At 43.6% G+C, this 24,181-nt stretch overlaps 1 protein-coding gene across 2 annotated transcripts; it reads left to right on the top strand.

The window, feature by feature from the left end:
* Positions 1-9,759: 9,759 nt before the first annotated feature.
* Positions 9,760-24,102, top strand: LOC106570636 (cysteine and histidine-rich protein 1). 2 transcript variants are annotated; one of them, XM_014143104.2, is made up of 6 exons: positions 9,760-10,917; positions 11,644-11,738; positions 11,918-12,061; positions 13,037-13,257; positions 21,134-21,312; positions 21,377-24,102. In XM_014143104.2, exons 1-6 carry the CDS (start codon positions 10,624-10,626, stop codon positions 21,587-21,589), a joined length of 1,146 nt encoding a protein of 381 aa, XP_013998579.1. In that variant the 5' UTR covers positions 9,760-10,623; the 3' UTR covers positions 21,590-24,102. The 2 variants fall into 2 exon arrangements, with proteins under 2 accessions (XP_013998579.1, XP_013998580.1); XM_014143105.2 differs by having other exon boundaries at positions 9,761-10,917; positions 13,037-13,248.
* The last annotated feature ends 79 nt before the right edge of the window (positions 24,103-24,181 follow it).

Below are 24,181 nucleotides of genomic sequence, written 5' to 3'. Positions count from 1 at the left end.
ATCATTACTACTACTACTACTACAACTACTACTACTACTACTATCATCATTACATCAGTACTACAACTACCATCATCATTACTACTACCACCATCATCATTACTACTACTACTACCACCATCATCATTACTACTACTACCACCACCATCAGCAATACTACTACTTCTACTACCACCATCACTACTACTACTACTACCACCATCATCATTACTACTACTACTACCACCACCACCATCATTACTACTACTACCATCATTACTACTACTACTACTATCATTACTACTACTACTACTACCACCACTATCATTACTACTACTACTACTACTACTATCATCATTACATCAGTACTACAACTACCATCATCATTACTACTACCACCATCATCATTACTACTACCACCATCATCATTACTACTACTACCACCACCATCAGCAATACTACTACTACTACTACCACCATCATCATTACTACTACTACTACCACCACCATCATTACTACTACTACTACCACCACCATCATTAATACTACTACTACTACTACTACTACTACTACTACTACTACTACTACTACTACTATCGTCATTACATCATAACTACAACTACCATCATCATTACTACTACCACCATCATCAATACTACTACTACTACCACCATCATCATTACTACTACTACCACCACCATCATTACTACTACTACTACTACCACCACCACCATCATTACTACTACTACCACCATCATCATTACTACTACTACTACCACCACCATCATTACTACTACTACTATCATCATCACATCAGTACTACACCTACCATCATCATTACTACTACTACCACCATCATCATTACTACTACTACTACTACTACTACCACCACCATCATTACTACTACTACTTCCACCATCATCAATACCACTACTACTACTATTACCATCATCATTACTACTACTACTACTACTATCATCATCACATCAGTACTACTACCACCATCATCATTACTACTACTACTATCATCATTACTACTACTACTACTACCATCATCATTACTACTACTATCATCATTACTACTACTACTACCACCACCATCATCATTACTACTACTACTACTACCACCACCATCATCATTACTACTACTACCGCCATCATCATTACTACTACTACCATCATCATTACTACTACTACTACCACCATCATCATTACTACTACCACCACCATCATTACTACTACTACCGTCATTATTACTACTACTACTATCATTACTACTACTACTACTACTACTACTACTACTACTATCATCATTACATCAGTACTACAACTACCATCATCATTACTACTACCACCATCATCATTACTACTACCACCATCATCATTACTACTACTACCACCACCATCAGCAATACTACTACTACTACTACCACCATCATTACTACTACTACTACCACCATCATCATTACTACTACTACTACCACCACCATCATTAATACTACTACTACTACTACTACTACTACTACTACTACTACTACTATCGTCATTACATCATAACTACAACTACCATCATCATTACTACTACCACCATCATCAATACTACTACTACTACCACCATCATCATTACTACTACTACCACCACCATCATTACTACTACTACTACTACCACCACCACCATCATTACTACTACTACCACCATCATCGTCACTACTACTACCACCACCATCATCATTACTACTACTACTACCACCATCATCATTACTACTACTACCACCATCATTACTACTACTACTACCACCACCATCATTACTACTACTACCATCATCACTACTACTACCACCACTATCATTACTACTACTACTACTACTACTACTACTACTACTACTACTACTATCATCATTACATCAGTACTACAACTACCATCATCCTTACTACTACCACCATCATCATTACTACTACTACTACCACCATCATCATTACTACTACTACCACCACCATCAGCAATACTACTACTTCTACTACCACCATCACTACTACTACTACTACCACCACCATCATCATTACTACTACTACTACCACCACCACCATCATTACTACTACTACCATCATTACTACTACTACTATCATTACTACTACTACTACTACCACCACTATCATTACTATTACTACTACTACTACTACTACTACTATCATCATTACATCAGTACTACAACTACCATCATCATTACTACTACCACCATCATCATTACTACTACTACTACCACCATCATCATTACTACTACTACCACCACCATCATTACTACTACTACCACCACCATCAGCAATACTACTACTACTACTACCACCATCATTACTACTACTACTACCACCATCATCATTACTACTACTACTACCACCACCATCATTAATACTACTACTACTACTACTACTACTACTACTACTACTACTATCGTCATTACATCATAACTACAACTACCATCATCATTACTACTACCACCATCATCAATACTACTACTACTACCACCATCATCATTACTACTACCACCACCACCATCATTACTACTACTACCACCATCATCATTACTACTACTACTACCACCATCATCATTACTACTACTACCACCATCATTACTACTACTACTACCACCACCATCATTACTACTACTACCATCATTACTACTACTACCACCACTATCATTACTACTACTACTACTACTACTACTACTACTATCATCATTACATCAGTACTACAACTACCATCATCATTACTACTATCACCATCATCATTACTACTACTACTACCACCATCATCATTACTACTACTACCACCACCATCAGCAATACTACTACTTCTACTACCACCATCACTACTACTACTACTACCACCACCATCATCATTACTACTACTACTACCACCACCACCATCATTACTACTACTACCATCATTACTACTACTACTATCATTACTACTACTACTACTACCACCACTATCATTACTACTACTACTACTACTACTACTATCATCATTACATCAGTACTACAACTACCATCATCATCAATACTACTACTACTACCAACATCATCATTAATACTACTACCACCACCATCATTACTACTACTACTACTACCACCATCATCATTACTACTACTACCACCACATCATTAAACAACTATCCCCATCCCTACTACCCATACCATTACTCTTTTGGAATAATAATCATAATAATAATAATAATAATAATAACAATAATATTAATAATGAGTAAGTTACTGTTTACTATGCAGATGTTATTATTCAGTGTCCCTCGGGCTATTGCAGGCAAATACATATTTAGCTGCCAAGGGAGCCATTGCTCCTTCGCCCAGAGGAGACGTTGCTCCTTTGCCCAGAGGAGCCGTTGCTCCTTCGCCCAGAGGAGCCGTTGCTCCTTCGCCCAGAGGAGCCGTTGCTCCTTCGCCCAGAGGAGCCGTTGCTCCTTCGCCCAGAGGAGCCGTTGCTCCTTCGCCCAGTGGAGCCGTTGCTCCTTCGCCCAGAGGAGACGTTGCTCCTTCGCCCAGAGGAGACGTTGCTCCTTCGCCCAGAGGAGACGTTGCTCCTTTGCGAATGAGCATTTTTAGTTTATTCTCTGGGTTTAATAAGTTAACATGTTGAATAAATGTAGTAATTTCCGTGAATAATGAATCTCTTGGTGAGGAATATTTATCACAGTAAAGGAGGAAGTGCATCTCTGTCTCTACCTCCCCTGTCGTGCAGTGACCACATACACGCTCCTCTTTGGGTAGCCATGTCTTTTTATGTCTGCCGGTTTCTATTGCCAACTGGTGGTCACTCAGCCTGTACTTGGTAAGGATCTGTCTCTGCTTCGTATCTCTGACAGAGAAGAGATAATCAGACAATTCATATTCAATTCAAATTCTCTCTCTCACATGAACAGCCCTCCTCCCTGTCTTCCCCTCTCTCACATAAACAGCCCTCCTCTCTGTCTCCCTATCTCTCCCCATCTCTCATACACATCCCCCCTCTCGCTCTCACATAAACAGCCCTCCTCTCTGTCTCCCTATCTCTCCCTATCTCTCATACACATCCCCCCCTCTCGCTCTCACACACAGTCTTCTCTCTCATTGAGTTAATGTCATAACCTAAACCACACCCCTATCCGGTACTCCTTTCTCCTTGAGCATTACACTAGAAATACCACAACAGATACAGTCATCTCTTCTCAGCCTCTCTCTCTCCCTCCCTCCCTCTCTCCCCCTCCCTCCCCCCTCTCTCCCTTCCTCCCCCTTTCTCCCTCCCTCTCTCCCTTCCTCCCCCTTTCTCTCTCTCCCCCTCTCTCTCTCTCCCTCCCTCCCCCCTCTCTCTCTGCCTCCCTCCATCTCCCTCCCTCCCTCACCCCTCTCTCTCCCTCCCTCCCTCCTTCACACCATGAAATGTTTTTTATGTTGACCTTGTATTATTTAGCTTAATACATCACACAACCCCCCTGTCTCTCAACACACACCATGCACGCACACACACACACACACATACATATATACACGCAGATACACACAAAGGCACACACACAACCCGTTGCTCACTGTCTGTGTCCTCTGCATCGTCTCTGCTCAGTCACAGCGGAGGACGTGGTGAGGAGAGAGAAAACTGTGAAAAACACCCTCAATCTGTTGATGTCAAGCTGTAGCTCTGCTGCAATCCGTACACTAGCTACACTAGTGACAACACCTTTTCAACATATGTAGCCAACAAACATGGTTCACTGGTTGGTAAAGATTCTTTATTGGCCCATTGCAGCGCAATAAAGAAAACAACTGGCATATACAGATGTAGGATCTTGATTTGACCAGTATACCCTGTGCAAGTTACCCGTTCCTACGTCATACTTCGGTGTTCATGTCCCTTGTCTTTTGAATGGGCGTGACGATTATATCATAAAATTCATGAAAACGCGGTCATATGTAAAAAAATTATATTTGTGTTTGTGGATGAATTTACTTCCACCAGATGACTTTCATGAAATTACTGCGCTGAAGACCATTCAAAAAGCAAAATTAAAAACCTACAAGGCTACTTGCTTCGTCAATTGCATAGTGTATTGTCGTAGCAAAATAATCCTGCAGCAAAAGGATTTTAATGTTTAGTTCATACTGTTGCTTGATCGATGACTGGCTATAATTAGGCTATGTGAAATACTGTTAATATAACCGTGTGTTATTGTGGGTTTTCAGATGAGCTTCTTGATTATGTAAATCACAAAGCTCATCTGCATTTCCTGCGGTGCAGGAAAATTGTCAGCAGTAAAAGAGTGATCAAATTAAGATACTACATCTGCACATATAGAAAGAAAATAACAAATATGACAAAGTAAATTACAAGACGTATGAGTGCAAAGAGTAGTGGCAGCTGTATAAAAAAATAGGAGCACTACAGATACTGAACAAAAATATAAAAGGCAACATGTAAAGTGTTGGTCCCATGTTTCATGAGCTGAAATAGAAGATTCTACAAATGTTCCATACGCACAAAAAGCTTATTTCTCTTAAATGTTGCGCTCAAATGTGTTTCCATCCCTGTTAGTGAGCATTTCTCCTTTGCCAAGATAATCCATCCACCTGACAGGTGTGGCATATCAAGAAGCTGATTAAACAGCATGGTCGTTACACAGGTGCACCTTGTGCTGGGGACAATAAAAGGCCACTCTAAAAAAAACTGCAGTTTTGTCACAAAACACAATGACACAGATGCCTCAAGTTTTGAGGGAGCATGCAATTGGCATGCTGACTGCAGGAATGTCCACTTGTGCTATTGCCAGAGAAGTTTATGTTAATGTATTTACCATAAGCCACCTCCAACATCGTTTTAGTAAATATGACAGTAAGTCCAATTGGCCTCATAACCACAGACCACGTGCAACCACGTCAGCCCAGGACCTCCACATCCGGCTTCTTCACCTGCAGGATCGTCTGAGACCAGCCACCGGGACAGCTGATAAAACTGTGGGTTTGCACAACCAAAGGATTTCTGCACAAACTGTCAGAAACCGTCTCAGGGAAGCTCATCTGCGTGCTCATAGTCCTCACCAGGGTCTTGACCTGACTGCAGTTCGGTGTCATAACCAACTACAGTGGGAAAATGCTCACCTTGGATGGCCACTGGTACGCTGGAGAAGTGTGCTCTTCACGGATGAATCCCGGTTCCAACAGTAACAGATGGCAGATAGCCTGTATGGCGTCTTGTGGGCGAGCGTTTTGCTAATGTCAAGATGGTGAACAGAGTGTCCCGTGGTGAAGGTGGGGTTATGGTATGGGCAGGCATAATCCATGGACAATGAACACAATTGCATTTTATCGATGGCACATTGAAACCGCAGAGATACCGTGACAATATTCTGAGCCCCAATGTCGTGCCGTTCATTTACCTCCATCACCTCATTTTATAGCATGATAAGGCACAGTCCCATGTCGCAAGGATCTGTACACAATCCCTGGAAGCTGAACATGTCCCTGTTCTTCCATGGCCTGCATACTCACCAGACATGTCACCCATTGAGCATGTTTGGGATGCTCTAGATTGACATGTACAACAGCGTGTTCCAGTTCCCGCTAATATCCAGCAACTTCGCACAGACATTGAAGAGGAGTGAGACCACAATCAACAGCCTGATCAACTCTATGTGAAGGAGATGTGTCACTCTGCATGAGGAAAATGGTGTTCACACCAGATACTGACAGGTGTTCTGATCCACGCCCCTACCTTTTTTTTAAGTATCTGTGACCAACAGATGCATATCTGTATTCCCAGTCATGTCAAATCCATAGATTAGGACCTAATGAATTTATTTAAATTGACTGATTTCCTTTATATGAACTGTAACTCAGTAAAATATTTGAAATTGTTGTATGTTGTGTTTATATTTTTTTGTTCAGTGTAGATGTGATATGCTTTTAATTTAAGTTGAGAACAATAGCATTTTTAGGGTATTTGCACCACCTGGTGTACATGGAGGGAGCTTGCAGCTGTAGTGGTATCTGAGGAAGGGAGCTTGCAGCTGTAGTGGTATCTGAGGAAGGGAGCTTGGAGCTGTAGTGGTATCTGAGGAAGGGAGCTTGCAGCTGTAGTGGTATCTGAGGAAGGGAGCTTGCAGCTGTAGTGGTATCTGAGGAAGGGAGCTTGCAGCTGTAGTGGTATCTGAGGAAGGGAGCTTGCAGCTGTAGTGGTATCTGAGGAAGGGAGCTTGGAGCTGTAGTGGTATCTGAGGAAGGGAGCTTGCAGCTGTAGTGGTATCTGAGGAAGGGAGCTTGGAGCTGTAGTGGTATCTGAGGAAGGGAGCTTGCAGCTGTAGTGGTATCTGAGGAAACTACAACTGCTAGGTCATGGGTACTCCAGTACTATTTGAGAAAGTCCGGTCACACAAATGTCCTAAAAAGGTCTGGTTGGAATTTATCAGCGTGGTAACAAAATCCCCACCTCGCAACCCATGTGACCCTAAACTGTTCACACCCCTCTTGTTGGCGGAGAGAAAATGTTGCAGTTTCTACACATTTTGCCATGGGACAGAGATTTTTTTTGACGTTTTAAGGCAAATTTTCTGCAATGCTAGGCATTTTGCCATGTCTCATGTGTGTTTATATGATACTAGCGGTCGAAGGAGAGGGGGAGTGCGTATTGACCACGTTCTGGGTCCGGATCCGGTCCGTGAGTTGAGTATGGTGGTACTAGGCCAATGTGGGGAAAGTAGTCATGTGATGTCTTGATGATAAACAGTCAATGAAGCCACAACCGAATCCCCAAGACGGTTTTTGGATATGCAGTCTTGGTGATTCAACTATAGCCAGGCTAAGTTATGTTAAGTAAGTTACGTTGTTAAGTTAGTTAGGTTAAGTTGTTAAGTAGGTTTTGAAGTAAGTGAAGTTGATTTTGGCGTGGTTCATTGTGATAGGTGATGATGATGATGGGTGTCACCAGTGACAGTGTGACTTGTGGATTCACTTCCTGTCTTCTCCTGAGTGTAAAGGGGAAAGGGACCTGTTTTTAGTGCACATACGCTGCACATTAATCTTGCTTGACGACTGGTGTTCAATCAAATCAAATAAAAATGGTCACATGTATCGTAAACAACATGTGTGGACTAACGGTGAAATGCTTACTTACGGGCTGTTCTCAACAATGCAGAGAGAAAGAAAATAGAGAAATAATAGAAAAGTAGAACTCGTAATAATAAAAGTAATAATAAATACACAATGAGTAACGATAACTAGGCTCTATACACGGGGTACGAGTACTGAGTCGATATGCAGGGGTACGAGTACTGAGTAGATATGCAGGGGTACGAGTACTGAGTCGATATGCAGGGGTACGAGTACTGAGTAGATATGCAGGGGTACGAGTACTGAGTCGATATGCAGGGGTACGAGTACTGAGTCGATATGCAGGGGTACGAGTACTGAGTCGATATGCAGGGGTACGAGTACTGAGTCGATATGCAGGGGTACGAGTACTGAGTCGATATGCAGGGGTACGAGTACTGAGTAGATATGCAGGGGTACGAGTACTGAGTCAACATGCAGGGGTACGAGTACTGAGTAGATATGCAGGGGTACGAGTACTGAGTCGATATGCAGGGGTACGAGTACTGAGTCGATATGCAGGGGTACGAGTACTGAGTCGATATGCAGGGGTACGAGTACTGAGTCAACATGCAGGGGTACGAGGTAATTGAGGTAGATATCCAGGGGTACGAGGTAATTGAGGTAGATATGCAGGGGTACGAGGTAATTGAGGTAGATATGCAGGGGTACGAGGTAATTGAGGTAGATATCCAGGGGTACGAGGTAATTGAGGTAGATATCCAGGGGTAGGAGGTAATTGAGGTAGATATCCAGTGGTACGAGGTAATTGAGGTAGATATCCAGGGGTACGAGGTAATTGAGGTAGATATCCAGGGGTACGAGGTAATTGAGGTAGATATGCAGGGGTACGAGGTAATTGAGGTAGATATGCAGGGGTACGAGGTAATTGAGGTAGATATCCAGGGGTACGAGGTAATTGAGGTAGATATCCAGGGGAGAGAAACGTCTGATTTGGGTGGCTGGAGTCTTTGACCATTTTTGGGCCTTCCTCTTACACCACCTGGTATAGAGGTCCTGGGTGGCAGGGAGCTTGGCCCCAGTGACTTACGTTAAGGTAGTGACAGCTGTGTGTTTGTGTGTGTGTGTGTGTGTAGGAGATTTTGGACTCTGGTCATGACATTTAGCCATATAAGGCATGTCCCTTTGGCCAATCACAGGCTGCGACCCCACCCTGCCTGATCAGATAGCTGACACCAGGCCTCCTCATTACCCCTATCTAACACCACCTTTTGACTGTTTATCTTTTGTGTCAAGACACAAGATAAACAGTTGTGGCAACGTTTTGAGTGACCAGAAAGTGTAATGATAATTATCAACAAGATCACAACACCTGTGTTCTGCTGCTATCACCCAATGTATTAGTCTATTACATCATTTGACAAATGAAGGATAGATAGGCCTATTGTTGTTACATTTTGTCGGCTATCAATTGTGCAGGGGCAACCAGGGTTTCAGGTAACATGATCTGTCAGGTTATGTCTGGCTGTGTCTAGGCAGGTGATGCCCTTCAGGTGAGGTGACGTGCTCCATTTTGTCGCATATCGGGTTTTGATCACCTTTCAAGTCCTAAATTCTACCCGGTCCCCCACACGCACCCTGCAGACAGCAACCGCGCATGCGCACCCACATAACTGTTTAAATACCCCCCAAGTCATCTGCTATTAAAAAAAAAAACAGTCCACTGTTAGCCAATCTGCGACGCAGCCCAGGGACTGTCAAGGGAGGCCATAACAGCAGCTGGCAAACTATTGACAGTTTATCAAGCAACGAAACTCGGGATTTGCTGTTTTTGTGACCATAGCCGAGTAACACCGGTTAGGATTGGAAGGTGCAGCCGAGCTAGGGTGTAGTGAAGTCGGGGAGAGGAGGAGGGGACGGTCCGGACAGGAGAAAAACAAAGATGTCTGCGTAGTTAAACTAGGCAAATCCTAGCGAACTGTCTGAACATCTCAGATTTTTCTAAAACTGACACGTCCAGGAGTTCCAGTGGATAGCGAGCTGACACCAGGGAAATAACGTTTACCGAGCTGCCGAACCGGGCCGTTATGAACGGCCGCTCATGCGCTGTCACGGCAAATAACTGCGACTTGACAACACAAAAACATCTGTGACGGGTTGTTTTGTTCTAGCTAGACAAGGGCGAGGACTAGACTGTTTTGTGAGCTTGTTAGCTATAGCATGTAGCTAGCTGAATATATTCGTTAAACTGCCAGTCAACAGCGCTACATTTATACCAAAACGACCGTCAAATAACTATTTTTTTTGTTGTTGTCAATTTCTATAGCGTTAGGCGAACGTTTGTTTGTTCAATTCAAAACGTATTGCGCATCATTGCTTACAAAACTAGCTAGCTAGCTAACGTGTATTCCAGCTCTGACTTCTTGCTAGCCAGCTGACCGTTAGCTGTCCTGGCTTTCCCTCGCCTAGCCTGTGTAGCTAAATCTACCAGCTAGCTCACATTTTGGCTACAGGTCGCTAGATTACGCCTGACAAACACCATCACCACCACCCACCATGTCCTCGATGGAAGAGCGTGGTGAGGTGGGCGTCGCGGCTGCTCCAGGCTCCTCAGGCGGGGTTGGGGCGGTGGGGGCAGCCCTGGAGACAGTGGTCGGTGGGCCATCAATGCAAGAGGAGGTGGGCTTCCGAAGAGGAGAGGGACTCGGGCCCGAGTCGGACCCGGACGAGCCGCCGCCCAAGAAGCGGATGAGACTGCCGGAGGGAGAGTCGGGAAAGCTGGAAGAGAGGCTGTATTCAGTGCTGTGCTGCACGGTGTGTTTAGACCTGCCCAAAGCCTCCGTTTATCAGGTAAATGCTGTCAAACACACCTGTCCTGGCCTTCCAACTCAGGCCCACCTGTCAATATTAGCCAGCTAGCTAACTTCGTATTAAATAGACACAACTAACATGTCTATTTAGCTTCAAAGGCTAGGAATATCAGGCATGAAGTAGGGGTTGAGGAAAATCTGTAGGCCTACTGATCAGCACCTGTCGTGGGCTGTAACGTTAGCTAGATGGGTGAAGAGAGGATGTTGGGCCCAGGGATGCAGGCTAGCCGCTAGCTCAGTAGTTAACGTGTTCAGAAGGGTTAGCCAGTGCTCAGCGCTGGGCAGAGAAATTATGACCTATAAATAATGTCGGTAGCCAGTGCTTAGCGCTGCGAAAGAGATTATCTATAAATCCTCAGGATGTAGGTATCCAAAATGGCACCTGAGCCTTTTTTTTTTCCTATTCAGATTTGCCAACAAGACATGAACACCTGCAGATGTCTGTTCTGCACATTGGTTATCCCAGGCTGATCCCCTAGGAAATAGGAAAGCCCCAAGATGTCACCTTACACAGAGTGAACTGCTCTCCTCACTTACCCAGTTTACTGTGTTGTGATACTGAGTAGTATGCCCTCAAATAACCACTAGATGCTCTCCCCACCCCAAAAGCAAATGAGCGTATTAACACTGATTTCAAAAAGACTCATATCAGCAGTATGGACACACCAAACACACCTACAATAACCCTTCCTGCTCTGCTCTACAGTGCACCAACGGTCACCTGATGTGTGCTGGCTGTTTCATCCACCTGCTGGCTGACTCTCGTCTGAAAGAGGAACAGGCCACTTGTCCTAACTGCAGGTCTGTGCACGCACACAGTTTACAAACGCACTTGAATTGACTGAGTGAGTAATTGATATATGTAAAATCTTTTAAATTGTTACATGGTGCGTTTTTATATTTTTGTTCAGTATATAATTGGTTGATTGAGTGTGCCCTCTCTTTCTCTCTCTCTCTCGCTCTCTCTCTCTCCCCCCCAGGTGTGAGATCACCAAGTCTCTGTGTTGTAGGAACCTGGCTGTAGAGAAGGCAGTGAGTGAGCTGCCCACAGACTGCCCCTTCTGTCTCAAACAGTTCCCTCGCTCCAGCCTGGAGAGGCACCAGAGAGAGGAGTGCCAAGACAGGTACACACCTCATTGGTACACACACACACACACACACACACACACACACACACACACACACACACACACACACACACACACACACACACACACACCATACACTAGTGCTGAGCGATTAGTGTTTTTTGAGGTCGTTTTGGTTCAATACTTTTTTTTAAACATTAAATGCATTATGTGGGTTGAATGATGTAACAACACATAATAAAACAGTGAATGAAAGTCCCGTGATGGTAGTGACTGTCCATTACTGTTTATCACTTAGTAACCATCATTTATTCACATTACAAGCTGCTGCCTATGCTGTCTGACAAAATCACTATTTTAGTAGTTATTCAGAGTAAATAAGGCATACTTTTATGACTGCTGAATACCAACTATCAATCATTTAGATCATGTATTTTCAGGTAGAGATACCTGGTGAAGCAACAGTTGCTCTCTATCAACTGACGATTGCTCAGTCTTCTGTCTATTCTGTAGCAGGTGTAAAAGAAACACAGTCCGCACAAATAGGTGCGCAATGGATTATGGTCATTGTAGTTAATTACCACGTTTTCTTCATTAAGCTATGTATAATATTGGCCTGTTAGAAACTACAACTTCCTACTACATCTCACAGTTCAGGCTGGATCTGATTTTACCTCTAGAGAAACTGTGCAATATGTACATTGAGCTCACAGGAAAAAAAATGAACAAAATGTAATTAAAATAATTCAACAGACGTCGGTCAATTACTTGTTAAAAAAAAAGAAAGAGAAATAACCGATATTTTAGTTAATCGCTCAGCAATAACACACCCGATCAGACAACACCTGCAAATGACAGAACCAGCTGAAATTATACAGCCGGTCCCAAGTCACTTCTTACCCCTCCCCCTTGGCCCTGACCCCTCCGTGTTTGCAGATCTGTAGGGTGATTGCTTTAAGCGGTGCACTACCATGATTGGCCCTAAACTCCCACTTCCTGATGTGTTGCCAGGGTGACGCAGTGTAAGTATAAGCGGATTGGCTGCCCATGGAAGGGACCGTTCCACGAGCTACCGGCCCACGAGGAGGAGTGCTGCCATCCCACCAAGACTGGCACAGAGCTGATGGGCATCCTGGGGGAGATGGACCAGAGCCACAGCAGAGAACTAACCCTTTACAACTCTATATTCTCCCTGCTCTGTTACGAGAAGATAGGCTTCACAGGTAGGCTAGGTACACACTGTCTCACACAGTACCTTACTTCCACACTGTCAAATCAAATTACATTTATTTATAAAGCCCATTTTACATCAGCAGATGTCTCAAAGTGCTGTACAGAAACCCAGCCTAAAACCGCAAACAATGTAGATGTAGAAGCACAGTGGCTAGGAAAAACTCCCTAGAAAGGCAAAAACCTAGGAAGAAACCTAGAGAGGAACACTGCTCTGAGGGGTGGCCAGTCCTCTTCTGGCTGTCCTGTTGAAGATTATAACAGTACATGGCCATTAAGGCCAGATCATTCTTCAAGATGATAAAATGTTTATAGATGACCAGCAGGGTCAAATAATAATCAGTGGTTGTCGAGGGTGCAACAGGTAATCACCTCAGGAGTAAATGTCAGTTGGCTTTTCATAGCTGAGAAATCAGAGGTCAAGACAGCAGGTGCAGTAGAGGGAGAGGGGGTCGAGAACAGCAGGTCCTAGAAAACGTCGCACATCCGGTGAACAGGTCAGGGTTCCATAGCCGCAGGCAGAACAGTTGAAACTGGAGCAGCAGCACGACCAGGTGGACTGGTGACAACCACAAGTCATCAGGCCAGGTAGTCCTGAGGCATGGTCCTAGGGCTCAGGTCCTCCTCTGAGAGAAAGATGGGAGAATTAGAGGGAGCATACTTAAGATCACACAGGATACCAGCATTTCACCAGCTATAACAGACTGACCCCCTCCCGGCACATAAACTATTACAGCATAGATACTGGAGACTGAGATGGACGGACGGGGGTGGACTGACGATAACCCCGGACAATAAGATGGTGGACTGACGATAACCCCGGACAATAAGATGGTGGACTGACGATAACCCCGGACAATAAGATGGTGGACTGACGATAACCCCGGACAATAAGATGGTGGACTGACGATAACCCCGGACAATAAGATGGTGGACTGACGATAACCCCGGACAATAAGATGGTGGACTGACGATAACCCCGGACAATAAGATGGTGGACTGACGATAACCCCGGACAATAAGATGGTGGACTGACGATAACCCCGGACAATAAGATGGTGGACTGACGATAACCTCAGATGGCCAACCAGACAGGATATAACCCCACCCACTTTGCCAAAGCACAGCCACCACACGACTAGAGGGATTTCAACAGACCACCATCTTACTACCCTGAGACAAGGCTGAGTATAGCCCATGAAGATCTCCTCCACTGCATGAGTCCGACAGGGCGCAAGACCGGACAGGAAGATCATGTCAGTGACCCAACACACTTGTTGAGTATAGCGAGAAAAGCCTTGCATGATGTGACGCACCCCTTTTATGGGTACGGCATGAGAGAGCAGCAGTAAGCCAGTGACTCAGCCCCTGTAATAGGGTCAGAGGCAGAGAATCCCAGTGGAGAGAGGGGAACCGGCCAGGCAGAGACAGCAAGGGTGGTTCGTTGCTCCAGTGCCTTTCCGTTCACCTTCACACTCCTGGGTCAGACTACACTCAATCATAGGACCTACTGAAGAGATATGTCTTCAGTAAAGACTTAAAGGTTGAGACTGAGTCTGCGTCTCTCACATGGGTAGGCAGACTATTCCATAAAAATGGAGCTCTATAGGAGAAAGGAACAATTAGGAGGCCTGCGTCTTGTGACCGTAGCGTACGTGTAGGTATGTACTGCAGGACCAAATCGGAGAGATGGGTAGGAGCAAGTCCGTGTAATGCTTTGTAGGTTAGCAGTAAAACCTTTTTATTTATTTATTTTTTCATATATTTTTTTTTTACAGACCTAGCCTTAACAGGAAGCCAGTGTAGAGAGACTAGCACTGGAGTAATATAAAATGTTTTGGGTTGTAGTCAAGATTCTAGCAGCTAACTGAAGTTTATTTAATGCTTTATCCGGGAAGCTGGAAAGTAGAGCATCGCAGTAGTCCAATCTAGAAGTGACAAAAGCATGGATTCGCTTTTCTACATAATTTTTTTTTTTTTTTTTACAGAAAGTTTAATGTTTTTGCAATGTTATGAAGATGGGGGGGGGGAGCTATCCTTGAAATATTCTTGATATGTTTGTCAAAAGAGATCAGGGTCCAGAGTAACACCGAGGTCCTTTATTTGAGATGACTGTACATCCATCCAGATTACTTGTCAGATCCAACAGCAGATCTCTCTAGGGACCGAGAACTAGCATCTCTGTTTTTGTCAGAGTTTAAAAGTAAAACATTTGCCGCCATTCCACTTCCTTATGTCTGAAACACAGGCTTCCAGCGTAGGCAATTATGGAGCTTCACCATGTTTCATCTGTCTGTCATCCGCATAGCAGTGGAAGTTGATATTGTCTCTCCGAATGACATCACCAGGAGGTAGAATATATAGTGAAAACAATGGTGGTCCTAAAACGGAACTTACAATTGATTTGTCAGAGGGGAAACCATCCACAGAGACAATGATATCTTTCTGACAAATAAACTCTAAACCAAGTAAAAACTTGTCTGTGCAGACCAATTTAGGGTTTCCAATCTCTCCAAAAGAATGTGGTGATCGATGGTATCAGGAGGTGTTAAGCTCTAGAAGCACCAAGACCGATGCAGAGCCTTGATCTGGCCTCCCGTATTTTCTAATCTTCCAGGATTATGAGGAAAAACATTTAGATCCAGAATGTTTAATCCACAGGACAAAACTAGACCCAGGGTATGACTGTGGCAATGCGTAGGTCTGGGGACATGTTAGACACAACCCACTGAGTCCATTATGGCTCCGAAAACCTTTTTGGAGTGGGTCTGTGTCACCAAAAAACTTGAATATTATCTGCCCTGACTACAAGGTTCAGGGAGCTCAGTAAGGAACACTGTATATGGCTCAGGAGGCCTGTTAACAGTGGCTATAAAGGAGGCTGTGATACACGCAGTACCTGACTTCCACAGTACTCATACACACACAGTACCTGACTTCCACAGTACTCATATACACACACAGTACCTGACTTCCACAGTACTCATATACGCACACAGTACCTGACTTCCACAGTACTCATATACGCACACAGTACCTGACTTCCACAGTACTCATATACGCACACAGTACCTGACTTCCACAGTACTCATATACACACACAGTACCTGACTTCCACAGTACTCACTCATACACACACAGTACCTGACTTCCACAGTACTCACTCATACACACGCAGTACCTGACTTCCACAGTACTCACTCATACACACGCAGTACCTGACTTCCACAGTACTCACTCATACACACGCAGTACCTGACTTCCACAGTGCTCACTCATACACACACACACGCAGTACCTGACTTCCACAGTGCTCACTCATACACACACACACACACACACACACACAGCAGTACCTGACTTCCACAGTGCTCACTCATACACACACACACACACACACACACACACGCAGTACCTGACTTCCACAGTGCTCACTCATACACACACACACACACACACACACACACACACACGCAGTACCTGACTTCCACAGTGCTCACTCATACACACACACACACACACACACGCAGTACCTGACTTCCACAGTGCTCACTCATACACACACACACACACACACACGCAGTACCTGACTTCCACAGTGCTCACTCATACACACACACACACACACACACGCAGTACCTGACTTCCACAGTGCTCACTCATACACACACACACACGCAGTACCTGACTTCTACAGTGCTCACTCATACACACACACACACACACGCAGTACCTGACTTCTACAGTGCTCACTCATACACACACACACACACGCAGTACCTGACTTCCACAGTGCTCACTCATACACACACACACACACACACACACACGCGCAGTACCTGACTTCCACAGTTAGGTCTGTTGCGGTCACAAAATTTCGTCAGCCAGTGATTGTCAAGCAAATAACTGTCAGTCTCACGGTAATTGACCGTTTAATTAACATAAACACATTTAGCATCTCCTGGCTTCCACGTGTAGCCTACAAGCCACCAATGCAGACCTTCGGAACATCTACATTTTAAAAAGTCTAATAAACCCATGTAATATAGTCTACACCTTCACAATAAATCCATGTAATATAGTCTACCTACACCTTCACAATAAATCCATGTAATATAGTCTGCACCTTCACAATAAATCCATGTAATATAGCCTGCACCTTCACAGTGAATCCATGTAATATAGTCTGCACCTTCACAATGAATCCATGTAATATAGCCTACACCATCACAATGAATCCATGTAATATAGTCTGCCTACACCATCACAATGAATCCATGTAATATAGTCTGCATACACCTTCACAATGAATCCATGTAATATAGTCTGCATACACCTTCACAATAAATCCATGTAATATAGTCTGCCTACACCTTCACAATAAATCCATGTAATATAGTCTACCTACACCTTCACAATAAATCCATGTAATATAGTCTACCTACACCTTCACAATAAATCCATGTAATATAGTCTGCCTACACCTTCACAATAAATCCATGTAATATAGTCTACCTACACCTTCACAATAAATCCATGTAATATAGTCTACACCTTCACAATGAATCCATGTAATATAGCCTACACCTTCACAATGAATCCATGTAATATAGCCTGCACCATCACAATGAATCCATGTAATATAGCCTGCACCATCACAATGAATCCATGTAATATAGTCTACACCTTCACAATGAATCCATGTAATATAGTCTGCCTACACCTTTACAATAAATCCATGTAATATAGTCTACACCTTCACAATAAATCCATGTAATATAGTCTGCCTACACCTTCACAATAAATCCATGTAATATAGTCTACCTACACCTTCACAATAAATCCATGTAATATAGTCTACCTACACAATACATCCATTATTTATTTTAGACAGGTCTAAAGAAGCGTGTAGTATATTTCAGAAGAACAGAATAGGATACTCTAAGTTGTCCTGATCTGGCTATGCCAAATGGCTGTGGGCTACACTAGTTCATTTAGCAGACAAGGTTTGCTTAGAATTCTGTGGCATTATTTTATGAAGAATTAAATTTGAAAAAAAGCTGAATAAAATATTAATATTTTCTCCTTACGATTTGAGGAAGTGCGCACATGCGGCTATTCTGTGTTGAGCGGTTAACAAAGAGATGGGTCCTCCTATATGCTTAATTTAGAGTTATTAATAACCTCTTGAGCGTCTCGTCCCGTAAGCGGGATCAACATCCAGCGAAAAACTCCTAGCGACATTAGCATAACGAAATTTAATATTTGTTTTTTTCTTCAAATATAGGACTGTCTCATATCGTTTTATAGATACACCTCTCCTGAATCGACCCACGTCGTCCAATTTCAAAAAGGTTTTACAGGAAAAGCAAAACATTAGATTATGTTAGAGGAGTACATGGTAAAAGTAGCAACATAGCCATTTTCCGACCAACCACATGCATCACAAATAACCAAAAAACAGCTAAATGCAGCACTAACCTTTTACAAACTTCATCAGATGACACACCTAGGACATTATGTTACACAATGCATGCATTCTTTTGTTCAATAAAGTTCATATTTATATATAAAAACAGCATTTTACATCGGCACCTGACGTTGACTAACTATTTTCCCTCAAATGCATCCCGGGAAACAGTGCTACAATTTACTCAATTACTATTCGAAAACATTTTTAAAATGTAATATTGTCATTCTAAGATTTATAGATGAATATCTCTTGAAAGCACCTGTCATACCAGATTTAAAAATAACTTTACTGGGTAATCACACTTTGCGATAAAAGGGGATGCGATACTCAGAAAATTAGCTAGTAAACCCAGCTCGGCGCCATCTTGGAACAATCGCATATCACATCTAATCTTGTATACTATTGCCAATAATCCCTTACCTTTAGTTGTCTTCATCAGAAAGCACTTCCAGGAATCCCAGGTCCACAACAAATGTATTTTCGGTCGAAAAAGTCCATCCTTTATGTTCCATTAGCTTGCTGTTGTTAGCGCGTCTGAAGGCTGTATCCAAATGCTCCGTCGGGCGCGGGACAGCGGTTTCGAAAAATAACATTTTTCCCCCATTTAGGTTCGTTCAAACGTTGTATAACATAAATCTTCAGGGCCTGTTTCAACAAGAGAGCCAATAAGATTTGAGGGGGACGATTGTATTGTGTTTCAAAACGTTTCGAAAGGAGGGGGTAGGCAGGGCCGCCGGCGTCATAATGGTGATGGCCCTCCCCCTGTGACCAATTTCCACAGCGTGTCATTCATTCAGTTTCGACAGTAGAAGGCTCAAATCACTTTGTAAAGACTGGGGACATCTAGTGGAAGCAATAGAAAGTGCTCAATGAACCATAGCTCACGGTGTGATTAATAGGGAAAGATAATAGGGAAAGATGTGAAGTCCACAATTCAGAATTCCACTTCCTGTTTCAATCGGTCTCGGGGTTTTGACTGCCATATGAGTTCTGTTATACTCACAGACACCATTCAAACAGTTTTAGAAACTTTAGGGTGTTTTCTATCCACAGGTATTAATTATATGCATATCCTAGCTTCTGAGTTTGATTAGTAGGCCGTTGAAAATGGGCACACATTTTTTTCAAAATGCGTTGTGGCGCCCCCTATCCTAGGATGAGCCCAAAAGGTTAATGTAACTTTAGTTGTTCTATAAACATTGGGCTATATGTTTAGATTTATTAATACATTGTAAGGCTGCATGACGTGACTAATGAAAAAAGTTGCTTGAAAGGCACGAGCTCTGCTTTTCTTTTTGTTGCGCAGGCTGTACACACTTCATCAGTCTCTCATTCACAATTTGACAAGCCCTTGATAATGCCTTGAATTTCACGGCGGCATCCCCTTTGGCCGTAATGCACCCTAAAAAAATCCATGCCTTTTGTGGCCAGTCCCGTTGTACCCTCGGCCCTTGTAAAGTGGATTAATGTGCTTCATTTGAAGAAGTTATTTGGCCACTTTAGTTGTGATACAAACCTTATCAAAACATATAGGCCTATGGGCTAGGCTACATGAGGTGTGGCACTATGATTTGAAAAATTTGCAAAAAAAGTCAGTTTCTTACGCTGGGCATCATTCACAAGTGATGATATATATATATAATTCACAAGTGATAGGCTAATATTGTCACCCATCACACTATTCTTGATTGAATCTTGTCTTTTCTAAATAATATGTGTGTGACATTTGTTTTGATTTAAAATGGACCATTATCATGCACCTGTCTCGAGACTGGGGCAGCATGAAAAAATACATGTCATCTATCCACTTAAACAGCGAGTGGAGGAAGCTTTTCCCGTGGTTCATTTTCATGCCGGTCAGGTAGGCTATACTCCTGTTGTACAGAGAAGCAATGTGCTTAATATTAGGAAAGTTGAGAAATAAATATAGTAAGCTGATGGGATCCTCCTCTTTTTAATAGAGGCCATCACTCTGTTTTCTCACACAATTGCACAGCCTATAGAAATGTTGCGCAACATGAGCTCATGGGCTCTCATGAAGTGTTTGATTATATTTTCGATCACATTTGCATTGATGTCAGAGTGATTAGAGGGACAATAGAGTGCTGAGTACCAGGCAGTTAGTGAGTTTGGTAGGTTACTAGTGACCATCAGCAGCATCAGAGCTTGTAGAAGACTAATTACCGTGACTAAACGGTCACATGGAATTTGACTGCCTTCATGACTCGTGACCGCCGGTGTGGCGGTAATATGGTCACCGTAACAACCCTATCCGCAGTACACACTGTCATTCTCACACAGTATCTGACTTCCAGGACAATAATTTAAATCTGGCTCAAAGGACCAGTCACACACAGAAAACATACATCTTTCAAATGTCCTCCCCCTCTCTCTCCCCTGTCCAGAGGTCCAGTTCAGGCCGTACCGGACAGATGACTTCATAACCCGTCTGTACTATGAAAGTCCTCGTTTCACCGTGTTGAACCAGACCTGGGTACTGAAGGCCAGAGTCAACGACTCAGAACGCAACCCTAACCTCTCCTGCAAACGCACCCTCTCCTTCCAACTCATCCTCAAGAGCAAGGTACACACACACACGGTCGCTCTCGCTCACTCGCTCTCTCTAACGTTCATCCTCCTCCTTCTAGGTGAACTCGGCTATAGAGTGTTCCTTCCTGCTGTTGAAAGGTCCGTACGATGACGTGAGGATCAAGCCTGTGATTCACCATCATGCGTTCAGCAACGACACCAACGAGACTGATTACGTCCCCCTGCCCATCACCGACTCTGTGGAGTGTAACAAACTACTGGCCGCTAAGAACATCAACCTACGACTCTTCATCTTCCAGATCCAGAAGTAGACAGAAGAGGAAGAGGAGGAGGAGGAGGACCGAGAGAGACGTGTAGAGGACTTGAGGGAGAGAGAAGTTTGAGATTAAAGTGAGACACCACTGATACCTCTTTATACACACACACACACACACACACACACACACACACACACACACACACACACACACACACACACACACACACGCCCACTGGACCACATATTGAGAGAGTTGGGGAACCCCACCATTTCAGGTGCTGCTTTTAGTGTTGCTTTGGAGACCAATGGTGTTGTTAGGGGAATTAATCTGTATGGACTGAGGAAGTTGTTACTATGGGGGTGTTAGGGGAGATGGTGTTGTCACTATGGAGACTGGATGGTGTTGTTAGGGCAATTCATCTGTATGGACTGAGGAAGTTGTTACTATGGGGGTGTTAGGGGAGATGGTGTTGTCGCTATGGAGACAGGATGGTGTACCTGTTGAGTCTGTCTGACCTTTCACCCTTTGACCCCAGAGCCAAAGGTAGCTCATACCCACCAAAGCAGGATGAACCATACGAGTGTGTGTGTGTGTGTGTGGTACGATACTCTGAGTAAATGTGTGTGCGTATGTGTTCCTAAGATGTGAATGTGACCAGTCTGTTGACCAGTCAGCTAGTCTGTCCTATAGAATGGAAGGGTGGGTTACCTGTATATATACACTGACCTGCTCCTAGTCTGTCCTATAGAATGGAAGGGTGGGTTACCTGTATATATACACTGACCTGCTCCTAGTCTGTCCTATAGAATGGAAGGGTGGGTTACCTGTATATATACACTGACCTGCTCCTAGTCTGTCCTATAGAATGGAAGGGTGGGTTACCTGTATATATACACTGACCTGCTCCTAGTCTGTCCTATAGAATGGAAGGGTGGGTTACCTGTATATATACACTGACCTGCTCCTAGTCTGTCCTATAGAATGGAAGGGTGGGTTACCTGTATATATACACTGACCTGCTCCTAGTCTGTCCTATAGAATGGAAGGGTGGGTTACCTGTATATATACACTGACCTGCTCCTAGTCTGTTTGATTAGGAGAGCCATCCATTTTGTTCTGAGACCAAAGCAGAGCCAAGATGGCAGTGTTTTGCATGCTCCTTTTAGTTAGTCCTTCAAAAATGAGTTGTGATTTATATATTTAACCTCAAAACTTAACTTATACCTTTTTTTTAATTTCTTTTTAACCCTGAATATTTAAATTCCTATGAACTTAGCCTTTTTTTTAGTTTGGTATTAGTGTGGCTGTGCGCTTGCGTGTGTGTGTGTGTGCACGGCGTTGCTCGCGTGAGTTTGTGTGTTGAGACAGATACATTTAGGGCCCTAGTGATCACATCCCTATAAACAGATACTTGCATGGCCACACACACACACACACACACACACAATCGACAGACGTCTTAGGCCTGTTCAGAAACAAACATCTGTGTGTGTGTGTGTGGACTTTTGCTCTGGTTGGGCCGTGCTAGAACCGGAGAACCCAGAACCCTGAAACGGACCTGAAGGGAACCCCAGCTAGTGTGACAGACTGGGTTTGAATCCGGTTTGTCTGCGTGCCACAAGACCGTGTTAGTCCTCTAAGCTAAAGCCTAGGGCATTATCTTGGGCAGGTGCCCCTGTAGTAGGGTGGTTCTCCTCCGAAAGACGGAAACGAGAACCTGAACGGTCCACCTGCTCAGCCCTGTTTCACAGGACTACGGGCTCGATTCTATCAGATCCGCTTTAACCAACATCTGCAGAGTGGTTGTTTTGGCAGTCAAATCCACAAGTAAAGCCGGACATTCCCATTGGCTGCACGGAGTCACATTAACAGAAATCCCATGCATCCTTGTTTACAAGTTCAACACTGGAATGTGAGATGTAATTTACACCTCGATTTAAGAGATGAAAGAAATCGTCCTTTTAGTTAAATGATTTTTTTTTTCAATTTGAGCATAAATATTTCTATATAGCCTACACGTTCTCGTTGTGAACTTCTGCAGCGAGCGAGGCAGGTGTGGTTTCCGGACAATGATCACAAGAGCAGCTGCTCAGTGATTTGTTATTTTTATTTGATGGCTCAAACTAAGTTCCACCGCCAAAACATCCGCTATGTTGGTGTCTTCTATCGCCGGGTAACTCATGATCTGATTGTATCTAGCTCAGGACTCTGGTTTTAAATGGGGAGAATCCTGGATGGACCTTTTGACTCTGGGAACTGGAAATATGTGTGTGTGTGTGTGTGTGGGGTGGGGGGCGTTACTATGGTGACGTGTTTAGAGTGTTAGAGTTACTTGAATGATGCTGAGATGACGATGTTACTAAAAAGTAGAATCTACTGTGATAGCTCTGTCTCTCCTCCTGACCTATTTAGGTTGAGTATTTCTATAGATCTGACTCCTCCAGGCCTATCTAGGTCTTGTATTTCTGTGTTTTAATGCTTTTCGTCTCTATGCCAATAGACTCACTGACTCATCTCACTATGGCTGTACATGTGCCTTTTATTAAAGATCATGGAAACTGAAATGTGTGTGTGTGTGTGTGGCACGCGCATGAGAGAGCGAGACGACACCACATTAAGGTGTCCTGTCAAATCAGCCATATC

Source organism: Salmo salar, chromosome ssa14 (genome assembly GCF_905237065.1).
Source record: "Salmo salar chromosome ssa14, Ssal_v3.1, whole genome shotgun sequence".
In the NCBI taxonomy this organism is placed as follows: Eukaryota; Metazoa; Chordata; class Actinopteri; order Salmoniformes; family Salmonidae; genus Salmo; species Salmo salar.
This window is presented reverse-complemented; position numbering and strand designations above follow the sequence as displayed.

Excerpts from the sequence above, each read along its gene's own strand:
- LOC106570636 (XM_014143104.2), top strand. The coding sequence starts at position 10,624 with ATGTCCTCGATGGAAGAGCGTGGTGAGGTGGGCGTCGCGGCTGCTCCA. Across the intron at positions 10,918-11,643 it reads CCAAAGCCTCCGTTTATCAG|TGCACCAACGGTCACCTGAT; the intron begins GTAAATGCTGTC and ends TCTGCTCTACAG. Across the intron at positions 13,258-21,133 it reads AGGCTTCACAGGTAGGCTAG|AGGTCCAGTTCAGGCCGTAC; the intron begins GTACACACTGTC and ends TCCCCTGTCCAG.